The sequence below is a fragment of the Strix uralensis genome, chromosome 1, assembly GCF_047716275.1.
Source record: "Strix uralensis isolate ZFMK-TIS-50842 chromosome 1, bStrUra1, whole genome shotgun sequence".
NCBI lineage: Eukaryota > Metazoa > Chordata > Aves > Strigiformes > Strigidae > Strix > Strix uralensis.
In genome coordinates this window covers 41,502,097-41,523,612 of record NC_133972.1, presented here as the reverse complement: position 1 = coordinate 41,523,612, position 21,516 = coordinate 41,502,097, and the positions used below count along the sequence as shown (strand labels likewise).

Genomic DNA, 21,516 nt, shown 5'->3' with positions numbered 1-21,516 from the left:
TTGAATTGCTGGATACATGAGAAAACATTTCAGAGTTTGCCTTAAAAAAGTAGATGTGTAAAATAGTGTCTTAAAACTGAAAAATCTATGTTGTCACTGTCTAAACAAATGACAAATCTCTTGAAAATAAATGGCAGTGAATGACATCGAACTATCTAAAAAAGTTGAGCTGGTTATACATTTTTTCTTTAATTTACAAGTCTCTGAAATAATGTCATTTATATAAGATGACGACAAAGGTGATGTATGAGTGTCTGCATCAGAATATTCCAAATTAGGCAGAGCCTACTTGAAGTGATTGTGTTCGAAAATACCCCTTATAGAAAATGGATTTTCTGTATCGTGATAATGGAGCAGGAAATCTTATGCTGAGAATTGCAGGGAAGCTCAATCTAAAATAGTATAGAAGTACCATTTATATATAAATATAAATTTTGTTTTTCTCTTGCAGGTGTGATGAATGCAGGCTTTGCTACCATTTTGGCTGTCTAGACCCTCCTTTGAAAAAGTCTCCTAAACAGACTGGCTATGGATGGATTTGTCAGGAATGTGACTCTACATCCTCCAAAGTAAGTTAATTCATCCTGTGAAATAGTTGAAGTATTCTGGTTTTAGCAGTCTTACTTAGCGTCTGAAGTTTTTGTTGAAAAGTCTGCTCTGAAAAACAGTAAGATGTCATAAAATAATGTTTTCAGATTCTCTGTAAAACAGGTAAAAACCAGAATGTATGCAAAATGGAAATATTCCTTATCAATAAAGAGAATTTTATTATCCCAATTAAATGCTTTCTTTTCACATTATCTTCTCTCTGAGAAAGGAGTTAGTATGGATACCATGTCAGGATTGGCAACATTGTTGACAAGTGGAAGTATTTCAGGAGTAGTACAGAATACAAACCTCTAAGGACAGAGTTAGAAAATGCATGTTTTTCTAAATAAATGAAGATGATTTGAATTACTAAACCTGTTTTTTTCACTGGAAAATTGTATGAAGGTTGTTAATACTTTATATCGATTGGTATGCCTTGATCAAATATAACGCTGTAAAACTAGAACTAAATTTTTTACATGGATTAACTCTCTTTAATAATATTGAAAGTAATAGTGTGCTTCTGTAGTACCAACCTTTCAAAAAATAAAGATTTTGATTCTTTGTCTGCACAGAAGCTTCTTTAGTACTGGCATTCTTTTCTGTCATCACTGTAACCTCTGAAGAGACATTTTCTAATTGTTTTTCAAAATTGGATTTATAAATGCATCTGGTATCTCAACATTAAAATAGCAGAGAATTCTGAAAGTCTTTAAAATTTTACAGGCTATTCTGCCACTTTCTTTGTATTTCACAGAATTTTTTAACTACTAAGGAGGTGACTCAATATTTGGATACGCAGGGACACAGCTATGCGGAGATGCTGTCATAAGTTGCCTGTTAGCATACTTAGTAAACTCTTTCATGATGTTACTCTTAAGAATGGAAGATACAAAATGTTCAGAGAGGTGTATAATTTTTTGGCTTGCTAGTGTCCCTTTCCAACTGAAAAATATGTTACGCAGTTTCACCCCAGGGGGTTTATCAGATTGCTCTTCTGTAAGGAGATATGAAGACAGACATTGGAAATTAGCTGTCCACTGCAGTTTGGACATCAAGTGATCTTTCTTGAATACCACTTACATGCAACAGACATTTCAAGAGTGAATTAAAATTGTTATTGAATTTCTGTCACCTGCTGAAACTAAAAGGGGTTCTTGATAATGTTAGTTAAAATCTTGTGTCTCCTGTTTTCTTGGCTTCTTCTGAGTAAACAAAAAAACAGGGTTTGTAATTTCTAAATGTGTTTTTCGGGAGATTAGCACACTGTGTACCAGATAAAATTTTAAAAATAATTTATCATGTAAATTATTTATGATTGACTTCACTTAGTGCAGGGTGTGTATTAGTTTTAAGGTGCATGCTGAAAAATACAATGTTCTGAAGAATAAACAAAGTTTATCATTAGAATGCTGATATATTTTGTGTTATCTTGGTGATTATTACAAATTTAAAAATGCTTGTTATTGTGTCTAATTTTCTTTTTCATTCATAAAGTTTTTTAATAAGTAAATTTAAATAAAGTCCTTTGCACTTTCAAGCACAGGAAATTTGAATTGTCTTTGAGTGGATATGTGATGAATATGAAAGACACTGAAAAAATTGTCTTATGGGGACTCCTTGTGGTTTTGTTTAGTCACTTTCCCACAGTTTTTCCACAGAGCTGTGCAGAGAAATTTCTCTGAAAAAGCTATATTGCTCTCTATGTTTTAAAAAGTCTTTTTTGTAGCTTTCTTTTGGTTTATTCTCTACTGTGTAACAAATTCAAACAACATGGTGTTGAGTTAAACAATTTGTGCCTCAATGTGAGTGTATTTTTAAAAGGATTAGGGCTTTGTTTATGTTCTTAATCATTTTTAAATTGAATATTCTGTATGGCTTTAGGATTGTGTATTGTATATCCATGATTTTGCACAGCTTTTCACAGCCAGCAGGAGCTGATATGGTAAGACTTTTTCTACCCTTCACTAGAGGGGGTAGTCTCTCAAATGTGTACTTAGAGCTCAGAAGAGGAAAACCATAGAGCAAGTTGTGTTGTTTGCTGCGCTCTGCCTGACCTGTGGATGAATGGCAAACCTGAGTACCAGCAATTTCAATCTCTCAGTCACTCTCTAAATCCAATTTTTGGTGTGTCACAATGAAGTTTTTTGTATGGATTATAGCAGCAAAATGGGATTGAATTTCCAGTTTTGGCCAAGGAGACTATTGTTTAGTTTTCATTCCTTCAACTTTATTAATCTGTTTTGTTCCAATTTAAATCACTGCTATAGTATACATTTTAAAATTCCCCAACAATATCTTCTGTAGCACTATTGGGCCTTAAAAACAAGTGGTAAGTAAATTACACTATTTCAGTGACGAGAAAGATTATAGTGCATAGCATATAATGGTTCAGTTAGTTTTTATTTCTAATTATGAATTTCAATTTTAGATGTTCAGGAAAAGTTGCGTACTGCTGACAACGAATAATGTGATTTTATTTTCAGACTTTGCTAAGCACTTGCAGGTGTCAGCAATGCAAGGGATGTAATTTAGCGGTAGTAAACATATGCTTTAAATTGTTATCTATCACAAGTGTTGGACATGCTACTTCCATTTTGCTTATACTGGTAACAGGACTCTCCAGCAATTGTGTCAGTTTTTCCACCAGCGTAACATATTCCCATATTACCCTGCCTGTCAAATAATAGACAGACAGGGACTTTGCTGTAGGGCATGAGGGCAACAGCTTCTCTGCTAGTAATACTCGCTGTCACTTTTATGGAATGGGTGATTCTCGCTACTAAGGTCTGACAAGCTCTCTCATCTCAAAAACATTGTAGATTTTGTTACATCACATGAAAGCTGAAGTAAACCTATAAGCTCTCCATTTCTATAACATTATCCATCTACCCTGCAAAAGGATTATGGTGCGCTTTCAGGATTGCCAAACAGCACTCTAAATCATAAATTTCCTGACGGTTTGAAATAGTGATATTTAAAATGAATATAGACGTTGTTTTAGTGGAATTTAGTAAAAACAAAATAAATGAAATATAAACCAAATTATTCAACGTTATGATGTGGTAATACTCAGTAGGAATAAATGTGGCCTGACCGTTTGTTCATTATGTGTGATAAGGGTCTCATTATGAGGTCTCAGTATTATTATTATTAGATGTGCATTCCTTTCTATTGCCTTCCATTTAAAACATACTGTTTAAAGTGTCTTCTCCAATTTTAAAATTTTACAAAGGACCAAGGCAGCAAAGAATTTAAACATACATCATGGTGTTACAGTGACCGTGCTAGTTAGATTTCTGTCTGCTCATCTTTGTGTACAATCTGTTTTGCAAAACGCTGCAGAGTGTACATGTCAGGTCATTATTTGAGTGCTGCAAGATGAGCTGCCTTGTCTCTAGACTTCTGTTTAGTTTGCTTTTATTTCATCTTTTTACTGTATTGCTTTTTTTCAGTGGAAATAAATTGTCAGTATATATGCATAGAATTTTCATCTAAACCCCTCAGGAAATATTTTGTGGAACTACAAATACATGACACACCAACCCTGGCAAGTAATATATTTTTGTACACCTTTTGTGTTGGAAAGCAATCATGGATGATTATGATTATTAGCCAGGTAGAAGCATTTCTTTGGGTATATCTCACTTTCACATAGTGAATAAGCAAATGTAATTGGACACTGTAATATTAAAATATTGACTATAAGTTTGAAATAATATTTTAAATTTAAAATAATCTTTAAAATGTAAAATTTATGTCAAACCTCTTAATTTAGTCAGATAAAAAGAAAAAAGTGAGCAATTCAATTTAATTCCTGTAGTCCATGGAAGTTTATTCTAGTAAAAAATAAACCTGATGGTTAAAAAGGCCTATGGGGAGCATAGAAGTTTCTGATCTACTCATGAGTTGTGCAGGTGACAGCCTCATTATGGTTTATGGAATTTAATCTTTTTCATTATGCCTTTTTTCAAACTCAGGGAGCATTTCCTCACACAAGTGTGTTAAAAAATAAACAATGAAACCAAAAAGTCCTGACGTCAAGCTCTCAGAATTTAGGAAATATCAAAATTAAAGTGGCATGCAGTGCTTTAAGTCCCTTTGTGGCTATGTGTGAATTTGCAGCCTTTAATCACTTCATGCTGTGATACTATTTTTTTTCTATAGGACCCCTGCCTTCTCTGATTTAGCTGTCATGGATCACCAAAAGGGATTAATTTGGGTTGAGTATTAGGAGAAGATACTGTCTTTAGGTTTTGCAAGACATAAAAACTAAAGCAATGATTTCAGGAACAGAAAAAAAAACATTTGAAGTAGTTGAGTTGTGACCAGAAAATTGAATTTTACCTTTGTCTCACCCAGAGCTCCTGTGAGTGCTAGACAAATTAAAATTTTAAAATGTTGAGTAATTTTTTCTCCTTGTTTGCGGTTGTCCAGCTTGGATCCCTTGGCCCAGCTTGCAAAATGCTGAATTCTCTGAGCTGCAGCAAGTGATAGTGTAAGCTGTGGTTTGAAAGTACTAAGACTCCATAATGATGCAGTCTGGACTATTGCAAATTGAGTAACTAATTTAATACAAATTTTAATTTTTACTCTCTCTGTATGTTGGCTTCCATTTTGCAAAATGTCAATACTGCTCCCTTATTTTAGAAATTTTCCGTAGATTTGGATGAGTTGTTCTCTGGAGCTGCCTTTTCCTGTCCATTGACTATAGGAGGGAGCCGAGACAGCTAGTTTAGATTAGCGAGGGTTATAGTTTAGGTGGGATTCTCCTTGCTTCAATACACACAGAAGATGGTTGAATCAGCGTTGCATGTACAGACCTTATCTGTGCAATTACTAAATGTTTGGAACAGAACATTTTCAATATAGTCAAAATCTTTAACATTTTATATATGCATAAAACCCTATTTGAGTTTGGCACACAGGGGTAGTATATATGCATGCTTAATCATGTCTCAAATATATTTTATATATGATAATATTTTATCATTCAATACAATGTGATTTTAAGTAGTTGCATTTAAATTTAGAAAATAAACCCAAAAAATCCTTAAAGGTCTTTTGTATTTATTCAGACTTTTTTCACTCGTATATTCTGACAAAGGGTGACTGCAGCTGTAAAGAAACTGTGACCCTAATTTAGCCAGCTTACATCAGACAGACTGTTGCATCAGAGCACCTCCTTTTGAGGACACAACATACAAGCAAATGTACTGTCACCGTGGCAAACATCATTGCAGCTGAAGAATGATAAAAGAATGCTGCTAATACATCTGCTTGCTGATACAAGTAGAACATAATGCAAAAAAGTTCCATTTTTATGCAACATTTTTCAGCCCGAATTTAGGAGTACTTCGAAGTGGCTTACAGAACAATAAATTGCATAGTGTAATTCACTGACTGTATTTGTAAAAGTAGAATCTGTCTTTTACTAGGTGTGGATATTATGATCTATTTTATTATATGGTCATCAAGAACGATAAAGTTAAATATTTTTGTGTGTATTCATATATTTTAAAGTTGGTTGAGGAGAGTTGAATTATGCTACATAAATTAGGACTTTGGTTCCTCGTGTGACGTGGAACAAACATGTTTTTCATATAGTAATTGGAAAATATGTTGTTATTTTGAAATCACTGTTGTCTTCCTAGGTTTGTGAGGAGCAGTCAAACATTGGCACTCGAATGATTTCCTTAAAATTGAACAAGGAAAAATTATCCAAATCTGTAAGGCTGTGTGAAGATTTAGCATAAGTTCTTACACCACTTGTGCCCTGGTTTAAGAATTTCAATAATGCTAAACTCTGGCACGGAAATTAATTTCACTACCAAGATGGTAAAAAAAAAAAAAAAGTGTGAAATTGCAGTCTACAGTAGTTCTTATCAGTTGGCTGAAATATTGCCAACTGTGTTCTAATATTTGCTCCCCAGGTATCATATTTAAAAAAATTAGTTGGCACAGCCTCTGTTATTTTCTGGCAAACAGGTATAATACATCTATGTAATGAATAATTTATACCGTAAATGTTCCAAAAATAATCAGCCTTGAAATTAACTTAAGATGGGACTTGATTTATGAACAGCGGGTAAGCTCAGCATAAAGTTAGTTGGTATTAAATCCCCAAATTAATCCAAATAATCAGATACACTTAGTTGGCAGAAGATTCCCTTAGCTGGGAGAAGCTTAGGTTTTAATGAAAAATAAGGTTAAGCACTGTAAAATATTTCTGGAATGGATCGATATTTTAAATATTTTAATTCTTCTCCACATCAAAATCAATTCTACCAGTTCCAGTACCCCTTGGTACTGACTACCAGATCCTCATCATGGACTTCTAGTGCTTGTACTTGTTCTTAGGTGCAGCTTAATTGTATCAAAAAAGTATAGTAAAAAATGGACAATACACTACAGTGTTGTCTTTCCCATAACATTGTATTAACAAGTCCCTTTCTGACTGGTTAAACAGATGATAGTACATCTAATACCAGCCGAAAGTTTAAAGAAATTGGAATACAGGGATCTTTTTCTTAATGAGGTATTCTTCCAAATGGAAAACTAGATTTCTGAATTTGAAGGACAACACTGGGATAGATCAAAGAGTATTAATTAAAATGTTTAAAAAATAAAGTACCAATTAGGAGTCCAAAGTGAAATACATAATTTTTTCTTGCATTAAACTTTGTCAAAAGCCAGCAGTTATAATAAACGTGATAATAATATGTTTTCCCGGTGGTGTATTCTTGGAAAATTAAGATTTAAACTATACGCAGCAGTTTTAAATGAGTATTTTTGTTTAAAAAGCCCCATTGTAATAGTACTTGGTCCAAAAATTGTCTGTTTTCCAAGATTTATTTTCTTCTTCCCCATATTTTTTTCTTATCCAGGAGACTGAAGAAATCGCTTGCTGCTTACCTTCATTCCCTCTTTTTTATAGACTGCCCAACAGCGCAGAATTTTTTCCAAAGCTGAAACTTTGCACACTGTTATAAGTTCTTTATCTTAATGGGAGAGCAGTAATATCATTTAATGCCTTCCATAATGCTCAGTATTTTATGACAAAAGCAGGAGGAAAAAATGTTTCAAATACTACTGAAAAGAGTGATTGATTCTGATGTCATTATACATACACCTTATACTACCTTTAAAATGAAGCAAATTATTGTTTCAGGAGGCTTTATGAGTGACTCACGAATCAAATCATTACTGAGGTAGTCCTACTTTTCATAAGTTGTCTTGATAGTTTTGCTTTTGTGACTAAAAATATGTTACTGAAGTAAAAACAAACAAGGGTGGCTGAAATTAGAAACTAGCTTGGTCATTAATTATGACTTCGGTTAAAATACACACCCATGTCTAATTTCTGTTGGAACATTTAAGAGGTACCTGATTAATAAAGTAGTAGACTTTAAAAAATTTAAATCACAAACACAGCGTAGTGGTTATATGTTTTAATGCATCTAATCTGAATATACACAGGCTAGTATTTAAATGTCTAAACCTCTAGTTTAGATGTGGTTTAGTTTAGATAGAATAACTATTACCTGCTCTAAGTTAGTGGTTAAGGAAGCAAAATCTCTTCGTGGGCAGCTGTTAGAAACGCCGCTGCTACTCCTTACCTTCTTCAGGTTATGCTTCTAAGAAAATCTGCTTACAATTACGGTTTATCTGGGAAATAGCTCTTCTACTGAATTATGACTTACACTTCCTAAGCCATGACAAAATGAATTTACCGCCTACATTGCCTGCTACTGTAGTGCTGAGTGGCAAGGAATATCTGCTGGGACCTGTGTGCAATTGGGAAAAATCCAAAAAGCAGCTATCATAATGTTTGAAGTAAAGCCACTAAACCTAGTTTTATGCTAATGCAACGTGAGAGAATAAAAACCGAACATTTTTTCAGCCCTGAGCAGCACCCTGCAACAGGAAGATTTTATACCTTCTCTTTGGTATGAGCTATGTGTACTCTCAAAGGATGCAAGAGGAGTAGTGTCTAGGAAGGATAGGGGGAATCCTTACTACTTAACTGGAGGCTTTCTGTTTCTTGCTTTTGAAAATCAATTTCTTAGATATTTACAATATTAAGCAGCATTGTGACCGTGAATTTTACATATTGAAGATGCTATATTGAAATCTAAAAGACATGGAGATAGTAATTTTAACCCATTTTTTTTCAGTTCACTTTTTAAGTGAAGTCTCAAAAGGAAGATACAAGTATGTGAAAGTCACTAAGTTGTAGCTGCCAAAGCATCATAGCTTACACCACTGGTAGACATTCAGAACTCCTTCAATCAATCTAGTTGTCTTCCTACTTCTAGACTCCCTAAAATAATGAGCCTTTTGAGTATTGATAATTAGGATCTTCATGCTGATAGTGGAGCCATTAACAAATTTACCAATAAATAGTAATTGACCATTACTATGTTCTCTTAACAACCCTATTGGAAATTTTGATTGTTATTTACTTAATTAGTAGAACACATGTTGATATTGAAAGCATCTGAAAAAAGTGTGAATGAATAGCTTGTAACTGACACTTGAATTTTTTAACCTTTTGAGCCTTGATTAAATTCTTGGTTTAGATGACATAAGCTGCCAAGAGGAAAGTATTAAAAAAATTTCCATTGTGCATCATCTTTTCTAATTTGAATATTCATGAAGATTTGAAGAGTCAACAATAATAGTAAAAGGTGTGTACTTTGCAGTAACATAAACAAAGAGAATCCTGAGAGAAGCAAAGGTATATCTAGAGTCTGGTGGCATCCCATTCCACTCGAATTTTGCAAAGTAGTGTTCTGTTGCTACCAAACTCCTGAGATAAATTTCTTTACCTAGAAATATATTTCTTGCCTTTTGTTTAATGTAGAACTAGAAGGTATGTAATTAAAGAAGAATTATATATCTTAATTCCTCACTAGTCCAGCTTTATTACCCTGCAAATTATATTAGCACATCACCTGTAATCATATTCTATATGATGGAGAAAGAATTAAGATCATTAACTGTTAGTCTCTGGATAAGATCTGAACACATTATCATAGTTGCCTAATTACCTGCTCATGTTTACTCTCAAGGTTGATTTTATTTTAAAGGCTTTCAAAGGAGTGCAACCATATATGTCACTTTAAGTAATGTGTCACTCATCAGTATAAATTACAAATGCTTCCTGGGCAAAATCTAACCATATTGAACCAGGAGAGGGAGAAGAGAGGGGGAAAGAAACCAAAAAAGTGCCATTCTGTGAAGTGCTAAGCAAGTAATGAATTTTAGCAGAGTCAAGATTTGCTTTTCATCGTAGTGTTAGTGAGTGGTAGTGAGGTTTAGTCACCATTCTCAAATAGAGATTCTCTTAGTGCCAGCCACATTTAATCACATTTTGCAGAAGACAGCTGGGCATTGCCAATTTGTGCTGTGTCAGCCACTTTCTGTGCAAAGGAGTGTCTCATCGCTTGGATTTTAGCATTCTGTAGCAGAAAAGTTCCCTCTTCTTAAAACTGGCTCAGCAAATAGCTTGTATGGGCATATAACTGTAAGAGCATTACACTCAGCTCTACCAAGAAAAAGCACAAATATTATGTGGAATTTTAAGATGGCTTTTGAAAAGATTTTTACAAAACCTTTAAAATGTATAGTGTATTGATAAATTCTGGTAGCCATTAGGTTTATCTTAGATTTTTTAGTAAATGTGTCTCTGGTAACGGTTGAAAATTATTACCTGGTTCAGTGGTTTGAAACACCTTTGGGCAGGTTTGCAAAGTCTTAACTGTACTTCAGCTCTGTCAAACAGTACCAGAAGATGTCATATATGAAAGGTCTTGGAATCTGTAGATATCAAGATTTCTTCTAGCTACTAATTCCATGAAGACTGAAGGACAGATGGTGTCCTTTTAGATGTGGTATAAATAGCCAAAGAAAAGAAGTGTCAAAAAGGAAATAGCAAGACAACTGAGTATTTGTGAAAGGTACACACAAGTGTACTTAAGAGTGGGTTAACCACTTCACATTTTTATTTTTGCAAATAGAAGGGTGTCAGCAAATTGATACAGTCATTGACAATGAATATTAAATGTGTAACGCATCCTGTGCAATAAATAAGGATACATACCAGGTACCAATATTTGCAAGTGTATTGTGTATTAATTGAATGTGCAGTTTGTCTTACCGTTTTCTTCTGGTGCCTAATGTCTCCACTGCTTGTTATAGGTTGAAAGTATTGCAGAAGGCAGAGGAACTTCAGATCAAAACGATATTCTAAATAATTTTTTAAAAACTGCTGGTGGTAAGGAACTTTTTGAAGGTTTTTATAAGATGTCTGCATTCATGTAAGGATAGCTTCAAGAATCTTATATTTGAAAGGTAACTCTGAGAAAATACAAAAAGTTTGAGATTCGGGAGATGTGATTTATTAATCTGTTATTAATTCTCTCACTGGAATGACCTATAGACCTATTGTTGTTTATGTCCTTTCTGGGTACAGCATAGACAGAGACTGAAAAGGTCCTTGATATAAAATAGTAAAATATTCAGAAGACAATTTGTACCCTTTCTCAAGTACCCTGGTTAGTATACAATGAATCATCTTACCCAGAAACTCATTCTTCCATGCAAAGCAACCTGCTTCAGCTAAAGAATAGTAAGATGGCTTAAGCAATCCCTTGGGAAATGTGATTTTGAACCCTCTTAAGAAGAAGAAGAGGGAAGTGAACCAGGATCTTCCCCATGATGCTTGAATGTGTTCACTAATTAATTTAGGTCATCAATCAAACCATTGTCTAAAAGTAAGGCTTTGAGTCTGTCGCATTGGTTCACATTACAGAGTGGTCTCAAGAGTCTGCAAACCGGGTTCCTGTCAAGGGACACTAAAGCTGAGGATGTGTTCTGACTGCTAATGGGCATGCCATCTCTGTGACCAAACTAGTCGTATCTTTGAAACATGTATAGCACGTCTGGCTGATCCTCAACACTGACTGCTTTGCTCTGCACAACTGTTCCTGTCTTACCGCAATAGTTAGTGGTATAAACCACTCTTGTATTTGCTGTATCAAAGGTATATTTGTGGCTTAGTTTAGTTGACTACAAAAGTTATTTCATTCCTACTTTGATAAGAGAATTCGTGGCGTTCGCATATCGGTAGTCTCAAGATTGAAAGTCTAAAAATTAACACACGGATATATACTGTTAGGGTATAAGATTTTATCATTTCCATGTTTGTATAAGCTCTGTATGCATATGCTTTTAACTGAAAGAATCTCATCTACAGTGTTGTTAAGCGACTATATTTAAAAGTAAGGGACTTGGTGTGTGTTTTCTACTATGAGATGAGAAACATAAAAGCGAATTTTGTCTGGTAGATGTAATTTTTAGAAACAAAAAAAACCAACATGGGGAAAATATTCATGCCTCCTAAAACAAGGCAGTAAAGTCAACATTTCAAGTGAATTTAGCCTCATCATTCCATGTACCGTTTTCAGAGTTCTTAATTAGGGAAGAATGAGGAATTTCCAGGACTTTCTGAGGATGCTTTAAAACAGCGGTGCTAGTTGTGACCTTTCAGTTCCTGTGGGCTCAGCAAAAGATGGCTGATTAATGTCACATCTTAAACTGTGTCAACTGTGCTGTTCATTTTCTTTTTAATAAACAGCCCTTTGTCAATTTAGCTCAGTTTGACGGAATAAAATAGCCTTTTGTTTTAGCTGGCTACTTTATATTAATAAGAGTATGCTTCTCTATTTAGCAGTATAAAGTTATATGGAAATTTTCTCTTAATTACTCTAGTGACTAGCTTGAATAAATAAGTCAGGGGCATCCACAAAATAGTGTTCCTAACATTTATTTGAATCTTTGTAAAGGATTTTCAAGAGATTTTTTTTAATTTTGCACATTCAGATGTTAAAGAGATCTGAAACGGAGGATATAAGAAACATTTTTATAGAAAGCTTTTCTGTAGATAGATTCGTTATTTTAAAATATTTTTACAACCTTGAATTAATGTTTTATTTTTCTGCTTTATTAGTTGAAAATAAACAGTGGTACTTTTTAAGAAGAGAGAGAGGGAGAAAGAGAAAAGCAGGATGGGAAAAAATAATGGGACTGCAAGAAGCTCCCTTGGTGTAGAAAGGGAAGTGTGAGCACACACACATTCATAAGAATGAGAGAATTCCATTTGGAAGAATACACAGAAACACATAGGGGAGAATTAAGAAATAGGGCTGTGGCAAAATGGAAAGATGAGGGCACACAGCCTTCTCCCAGAGCAGGGTAGCGCATTTATAGAAAATGTCTGAAGCACAGGCAGATAAGTGGGTGCCATATATCATAGAATCATACAATACCAGGTTGGAAGGGACCTCAAGAATCACCTGTTCCAACCTTTCTTGGCAAAAGCACTGTCTAGACAAGACGGCAGAGCACCCTGTCCAGCCGAATCTGAATACTGGGAAATCCACCACTTCCTGGGCAGATTATTCCAGTGGCTGATTGTTCTCATGGTGAAAAATTTTCCTCTTGTGTCCAATCAGAATCTCCCCAGGAGTAACTTGTGCCCATTACACCATTTTTCCATGTGCCTCCTTGTGAAAAGGGAGTCTCCATCTTTTTTGTAGCCACCCTTTAAATACTGGAACATGGTGATGAGGTCTCCCCTAAGCCTTCTCTTCTCAAGGCTGAACAAACCCAGTTCTCTCAGCCTTTCCTCATATGGAAAGTTTAGGGAGCTCTAAAACTTGCATAATAAACTTAAACTGAAAAAAAAATTGTATACTGTGCAATCCCTTTATTTTATCTTGTTAATGGAAAAAAATTCTGGAAGTGGGGAGAGATGAAAAGCAGTCTTGATTTAATAAGTAGCCTTTGACAATTTTGTGATGCTTTTGGCGATCACACATTTTAATATCACTCTGTTTTGCATTATGTTGGGAAAATCTGGACTTCAAGGAGTTGAAAAGCAAGAATCAGCGCTGATGAAGATGTAAAGAGCTAAATAAATATTACTTAAAGGACTTCTTAAAGGGTAAAAAAAACCAACAACCATATGAATGTGCTGACCCTGTCTTGAGAATTAAGTTAGATGGTACAATTTAAAGCTTTGTTCCAACATCTGACAGACACACTCTGCATGCTGATGCATAATATCTGAAGATTGTGTGCTTGAAAGAAAGCCTTTTCTGAGCTACATTCTATTTTTGTTAGAATAAAGCAGCTGCTTTTTGGAGCAAAGATCTTCTCAAGTGCTCAATCTTCTAGTTCAAGTTAAGTATTAGCCAAGTATTACAAGCAAATTTTGTGTATGCTTTCTCCCAAGCTGCTGAAGTGGAGTAAAGCAAACTGCTTTGACCATAGATTGTGTGAATATGCAGCTTGACCCTGAGAGGTGGGAAGTAAGTTTGCTGCTGTACCTTACTCCCAAGTTGTCACTGCCTCAGCAATCCAAGAGCATGGAAAGTTTGGGGCAATTTAAATATGATTTTAAAAATAATACAGATGGACTGAAGCTATCTTGTAGAGAGACAGTATGGATGGATTGCTGTGGTCTGCCCCTGATAATTTCTGAAGGGAAAAAAAATTGCTTAAATAAACAGACAACTGCAGACCCAAATGTAGCCTTACTAATGGAGCAGTTGTAGCTGCAATGCTGCCTTCCACACATAATGGCTGCTGTCTTTGTACATTTGTTGTTTAGAAAGTCATTTTAAATTTAGGTGTGAGGTGCCCTTATCATTCTGTAAATATGTTGAAGTCAGCAATTGCAGTTATGTACAACATACATACAGCTACACAGTAAGTGCCTCACTTACTGTGGCCATAGATGTTATGATGTGTTTGAGAATTTGTTTTGCAACTTTTGGTTGTTTTTTTGTTTTTTTAGATGGGGGGGAAGGATCACAGGGATCAGAGCGGTACAAAACAGACACAGGGAAGATGAAATGTCCTGATCCAGCAGGAATAAATAACGTGTGTATTGTCTTAAAGAACTTTTAGAACTCCATAAAATGATTTTTAAAACTCCATAAAATATAAAGACAAAAATAGCTTTCTAGGCTATTGTATATGCCTGTAACCTAATTCATAATAAGAAAAAATGGCAAAACAATATATAGGAAGAAAGTGGTGTGGACAAAAAAAGGAAAAAGTATTGAGTTACTCTTACATGCAGTGATAATGGCATAGTACAGCGGTCTTGCCAGTATATTAATATCCTGCAAAAGTATATTCATATAAATTCTGTTGCTCTGGTGCATCAGGTAATTACCAAATTATGCAAAACATAGGAGATTTAGCACAAAAAAGATTGGCTTTTTCCCTTTATTGAAGAAATTCTAAAAATTTCTGGTGATGATGTTCATGTTCATACAGAAAATTTTTGCCAATAGTTTGAGCCATACTGTACCTGTGATCAGTGGCTTTAATCCATAACAATAACAGGAAAGTTGTATTCCTTTGCATTATCCGTATGAGATTCATGTGGTGAATCTGTGTTTTAAAGTTTAATTCCAGTTTTTGTATTCTGATGTGGTTTTATTAATTACAGTTTTTTAAGAATTTATTTTCAATACAGTTCAGAGAATTCTGGGGTCAGAAAAAGCAGCCATTGGAAGGGTAGCTAAAAAAACAACTTCTGAGTGTTGGGAAATAACTAATGATGAAAAAGTAAAAGGGAGATACAACAATCTATGCGAGTTTGATTTGAAGGGTGGAGAATTCAGTCCAAAGAGGAGTAGAATTAGTACATTGAGTAATGGAAACGTAGAAAATACGTGAGTTAGAAAGGGGAAACTAATTCAGGTTCCAGAGGTCAGTGAATGATAATACCTCCAAATGGTAAAATGTTCTCCTGTTTGCTGTTTCTATTTGCATGTGATAAAGTTGGAAGAATAAATATGAAAAGCATTATTTTGAGAGTGCTCTTTCTAGCTTTAAATATATGTAATTTTTTTTTTTTCATTTGATGAAGGCATCCGGAGAAAACACATGACCCTGTTTCCTTTCACACTTCTAGTAAACTATTAGCAATGGTAGCATCCTTATTTTAAAACTGTAAGAGCAGGAAGTCACCCTTTGACACTTGGAAATGTAGGTCGATTTCAAAGATGCAAGCTTGCTTTGTCAGTGCTGTAGTTTGCTGAAGGATAGAGGGATAATAAATTGAAACAGATGGGTATTTATTGGAAACTTCTTTTAACTTTATTAGTTCCTTCATATTGCACAGTGTGTTTGAAGAAAAAAAAAATGGTGCGAGGCTAAAGAATGTAATTAAGTTTCCGTATTTGGAAAACAGAGAAGTATAAAAAGTTTTTCTTTTATTTCTGTCTTTGAAAGAAAGCTGAGGTTTTAGAGCTAGGTTAAGGTTTATTACCTGAACTGAGGAAGTTTCAGAGTCATCTGAGAATGAGACCCTGTTGTGTTAATAGTGTATAAACACAGAAGTCATCGTCCCCTTCTCAAGAGAGAGAAAAAAGATCCAAGGACAGAACAATGGTGTTGTCTCTGTGACTGGCAGCGTAGGAGGTTAGCACATGTACGTTAAAGGTTGCATTTGTAATTTCCTATCTTTGGAGAGGGCAGAGGAAGAGAGGAGATTGTCAGATGTTAAATAAAATCGGCATGAGGAGAGTGACAAAGGCAGAATAGAAAGAGGGAGGGAAATTTAATAGCTGTGGAGCGTGACTTTAAAGCCCATGTTCTTACCTTATTAACTAGGGGTAAAATCCTAGGAATGGCAGAGTGATCTCACGTTTAAGTAGATTGAGATAAACTCTACATTTCTCCTGGGGATTTACTTTGGCCACCTGTGAACTGTGGAGAACTATAGATATCTCATCATCACTAGATTTTACCAAATTCTGGTAAGACGTGAATACTTTCGAAGTGTGCCCCTGGGGTATAAGATGGGTAAGGACAGGTAGGAGCGGTCTGTTCTCTGAATGAGGGACGCTCTGCAGTCTGGGCTAGAGAGGCACCTTCAGTCTGACCCAGGAAGGTTCTTCCTGTGCAGCACTGAAATGATACTCTGTGAGGCTACAAGCACTTGAGCACTTCAACAGAAATGTGCTAATTTCTTCCCACAGTCCTTCAGCCTCAAGAAGCTGGGTTCATGTTTCAGAAAGGGCTTTTTTTTAACCCTTTTTGTAAGTCTAAAGAGGGACAAATATTTCTACTTTACTACTGTTAAAAGTCTTCGTTGGTAACTTTGGCTTCAAATTCATTACTGCAGTCATGTTTTCAGAGCCTGGTGTGAGAGATAAACCCTTTGCAAATGAAGACAGCATCCATTTTCTTTCTACCTCAGGCCACACAGAATTGATTGGGGTAATAAAATGACAGTACCATGTAATATACTGACGGCTCTTTAATTTGAAAACTAGTTCCAGGCTGATTCAAAACTTGTTTAAAGCTAATTTATGACTTGGGTAATTTTCAACTGGACCAAGGTAAAGGTTGATATATGAAAACCGATGCAGAGTTAACATAATACATTCAGACCTGTCAGCTTGAAATCATCTGTAACGGGTTTGTGGGTTTCTGGGTTGATTTGTTTCAAATTTTTTTTTAGTTTTATTTTAAAGTAGAAATGGCAGAAAAAACAGTGGATGCTTGGCTGGTATAAATACCACTGTAAGACAGTTTTTCCATCATCTTGTTTAAAATGCAATTTCTTATGTTTTCTAGCAGAGTATTTTATGCATACTTTTTTATATACATCAGTTCTCCATTTTCTTTAAATCAGAAGCTGCATAGAGTTTCTATTTCGTATGAGTCAACATCTGTGCTGATGGTAACATAGACTAATAAACAAATACAGTATTTTGTTACCATCATGTTCACTGTGAACATTCCCTATGAATATACATGTCTGTACATACATATCTGTATCTTATTTACATATACAATACTTACCTGTACGTGTGTATTGATCTTGTATTTAATGGTCTGGTTTTTAAAAAATAAAAAGTAAAAATAGTCACGTCCTCAAATTCAGCCACAATGTCAGCATAGCATGCAACTATTTTCCTCCAAAATCTATCACTTCTATGTAGCTCACAAATGAAATCCACATCTGTTCTATATGCGCTATTGATTTTTCAGTGTACCATATCAATGATACTTCTGCACAGAAAAGGACAAAACTAAAAGCACACTGTTTGCTTCTGTTACAATAGGTGCAAATAGCAAATATGCCAAATGGGATGAAGGGGAGAAAAGAACTGAATGCTTTGAAGGAGGTGCTACAGTTGGATGCAGCTTTGATTTCTCACCTCCTACCAGTCTTTGTTAACTTTGATCTCTGCTGTCCTGAATATAAAAAATGCTGAAGGTCCAAGACTCAGAATTTAACCAGCTACACTTTTGTGTCTGCTGCAAAGAAGGTTCTGACTGGTGCCAAGACTAGTAAGCAAGTTCCATCCCAGGACTAGAATGTCTGATTTGATACGTATTTGTGTCAACATGTAACTCAAATACTGTTGTTTTTTGCAGAACTGTTATTGATTCAAGCCAGTGCTGTTGTGGTATCTTAAACTGCATGAACATTTAGGTCATATGAAAAGAGACATAGTTCAAAGCAGGGCTGTCTTGCATAAACACTGTAGAATGTTTATACATTTCATGTTTCCTCTTCAAGGTTTCATAAGTCCAGGAGGGTTCATGTGCTGAGGAGCTTTGATCAAAATCAGTATTTTGCAGGAAAAATGTGATTACTGAGCATTCTGAATTTGTTTGTTTATGATGCACTTATATTTTGATAAAGAATTTCTGTATTTTCGGGAAACTGGAAGTACCGCTTAGTCTTCTCCCATAATTTTTTAATTAATATAATTAAATATCATGATCAATTAGAAAGCTATGCTTTGATCTATCCAACTTGAAAATGCAGATATATGAGCTTTCATATGTAGGTTGGAAAATACAATATTTTAATGAAATGGAAGGGCTTAAGCACTAGAAAAGATGTGTACCAAATTACTTATTGTCTAGGTTACATGTCCATGATCAGTTGTGTCCATCACTGGTACAGTTGATGCTCACAGATCAATGAGAAGTGCCATTGACATGATTTTCATCATACAAGGCCTTGAAAAAGAAGTGACTTTTTGCAAAGTCACTCCACTATATTACAATATGCAAAATAGTTAGGAAGGACAAGAAGCTAATTTTATTGATTTTTTTAAATACATTTTTTGTTTTAACAGTTCTTCAATAAAAATGTTGTTTCAGGTCAGAGATACAGATTCTTGGCTTTTCTTTACATAAGTAAACAATGCCAATATTTTTCAGGTTGTTTTGTTTGCTAAATACAAGTCAAAGTGCCAGGATTTGTTGCCAGAACTGTGGCTTATTTGGCCATGTACTTATAACACACTGAGAAGAAGCTTTATGAAAGTTCTCACTTGCACCTTGCAGCATTTTTATCATTGTACCTTACATGAAAGGATCTTATTACACTTACTGAATGTTTTTCTTTCTGAAAGCTGTACTTCATATGTTGCCAGACTAGTTCAGAGCAGCATAGATTGCCTTTCTTACGTATGTTCAGGCTCTATACAGTTTTTCTAAGGAGTAACAGCAGTGTGAAAAGAAATAATAAAACCACAGTAACTGGAAGAGGAGACACCTTTTCTCGGCTTGGTTTCTGAATAATAAAGTAAATTTGATTTCCATCCATCTCCTTAAAAATTAAAGTATTATATTAGTTAGCTGGTTCTTAAGAAAACTATTGAGAAGGATAACCAAGCTGCTTGGAAAGAAGATATTAGAGACTTGATGGGGGAAGAGAATCCGTGACATGCTAGTCCTGTTGAGGCAAGAGGAATGAAACAGAAATGTATGTTTACCAAACTGCAGTTGCTCAGACATTTTTGAAAACCATTGTTTATTACTTTCAAAAATCATAAGTAACAAAAAAAATCTTGCTACTATTATCTGGCCACAGGTAATAGCAACATAATGAAAGTTTGTTCAGACACAAAAGACAGGCAGAATTCAAGGAGAGAAATCACTGAACCAAAGACATCAGACAAGTACGCAATTTTCTTCCAGCAGATGTGGTTGTTACTTTTGTTTTTGTAAGTAGCGCAGAAGAACTTCTGGAAACATATTGAGCTGATAAATTGCATGGTGATGATTTAACTTTCCAGTTATTAAGTAGAGAAAAAAACAGTACTGTTCTGTACTCAGGATCAGTTCATGGCTAATTGGGTCAACAAAAAGAGATAATCTCATCATTATAGTTTACTGGAAACCAAATTGAGGTGGCCTTTGAGGGAGAGGATGTTTGCCTGTGCAAGTCCAGATCTGCTAGGGAAAACAGCGAGCTGTCAGGATGAACATGATGCAAAGTTTAATTTGATGGCATATAGAGCATGGATCTTTTGTACAGAGGAAAAACAGACTTTTATTATCAGAATGCTAAGATGTTTTTCCTTGTAGTTCACTGTGTTTAGCCATGGTACTGATATTCTTTTGAGGAACTGAGATGAAAAATAGTGTTTTATTATTCCTGTCATGGAATTATTTGGGATGGTAGCTCTACCAAGGTATCTCATTTTTCCTTCTTCCACAGATCCAGTGCTTATGCCCATAAAACAGTTCAATGCAATGGGAGTTGGGACTTCATTGTTAGCATTTTAATCAAGAGTATTCTTTAGTCATTGCTGAAAAATCATTTTTCCTAAAATGTCTTCCTCATACCACACCTTAAACTTAAGGTTGTAAGCCACAGAATGGGGCAGAACATCCTTTTCCTAAGTCACAGCTGGTGCAATGAGAAAGGCATAAAAAGCTTTATTTGAAATATTTAAGCTCAGAAGCTCTTTTAAAGGGATTCACCTGAACAGGTATATGAAGTAGAGATACTAGAGTATTCCCCCTCCAGGCCCAAAGAGTTTTTTCCAACTTTCTAGCCTCCAGCAACCCCCTTCATTTATTAATTCTTTTAGAATACCTATTCTTACCTGTGATTCTCCGTATGATTCAGTGACAGGCGTTGGACCACAGTGTTCACTTTTTCCCTTCCAACAGTCCAAACATACATTGGGCTATAGGCAAATGCTGAATATTTTCATTATGAAATTTTAATTTACTTTTAGAGGTTGTTAATAATGAGCTTTGCAGCTTGCAGTTTCCAAAAGTATAATCTTGATTTCCTTGCAATTAATGACTGTAGAGAGAAAGTGATAAATCAAAAGCACATATTCTGCTTGCTAAGCGATGACATCTAAAATATCTTCTGTAATGAGCATTACAATAGCCACAGTAGAGGTAGTACCGATTAATGGATTTTTTTTTTTCCCTCTGTAATAAAATATCTCAATGCAGTTATCAAAACCACCCTGTGAAGCAGTGAAGGTCTTAAAGTGGTCTTTGTTTTGACTGATTTAGTCATGTTGCATTGCAAAGTCAAGATAACTTGGAAAGTAGAATGTAAACTACTTAAGAATTCTGATTTTATTTCTTTTACTGTAGTGTTAAAGTTACTAATAGACATCCAACTCTACTAACTTTTCTAACTTTACCAGGTTGTGTGCTATATCGATTTGCAGTGATTGATAAAATACATTTGTGTGGGGTTGTTCTAGCATGGTCCCACCTGTTTTGCAAGAACCTCCATCTTGAATAAGGGGATAAAATGTAATATTCCCTTCCTTGCAGTTCAGGAGCAGGGGTAGGTATGGGCAAAACAAGCATGCTTATTCAGAACTTCACAATTCTGAAATGCTATATAACTATTTAATAAGTCTTATAATGCTCTTGTGAAGAAAGTATTACCATTTTAAGAGAAAATATCTGACAGATGTTTTTGCCTGTGGGGTAAAAGAAGTTGCCCAGGGTGAAAGGAGTAGAGTTTTAAACCTCAAGTATTTTTCATTTCTCTGTCTGTGCTTAGAGCACAGTTCCTCTGAAGTCTCATTTTCTTGGCGTGCCACATCAACACGC

General features: G+C 35.0%; 1 protein-coding gene across 1 annotated transcript in view; it reads left to right on the top strand.

The window, feature by feature from the left end:
- The window catches only part of PHF14 (PHD finger protein 14), a 173,149-nt gene that overhangs the window by 116,716 nt on the left and 34,917 nt on the right, over positions 1–21,516 (top strand). The window contains 1 exon segment of the mRNA XM_074863630.1: positions 452–569. Coding sequence (XP_074719731.1) covers positions 452–569 — 118 coding nt within the window.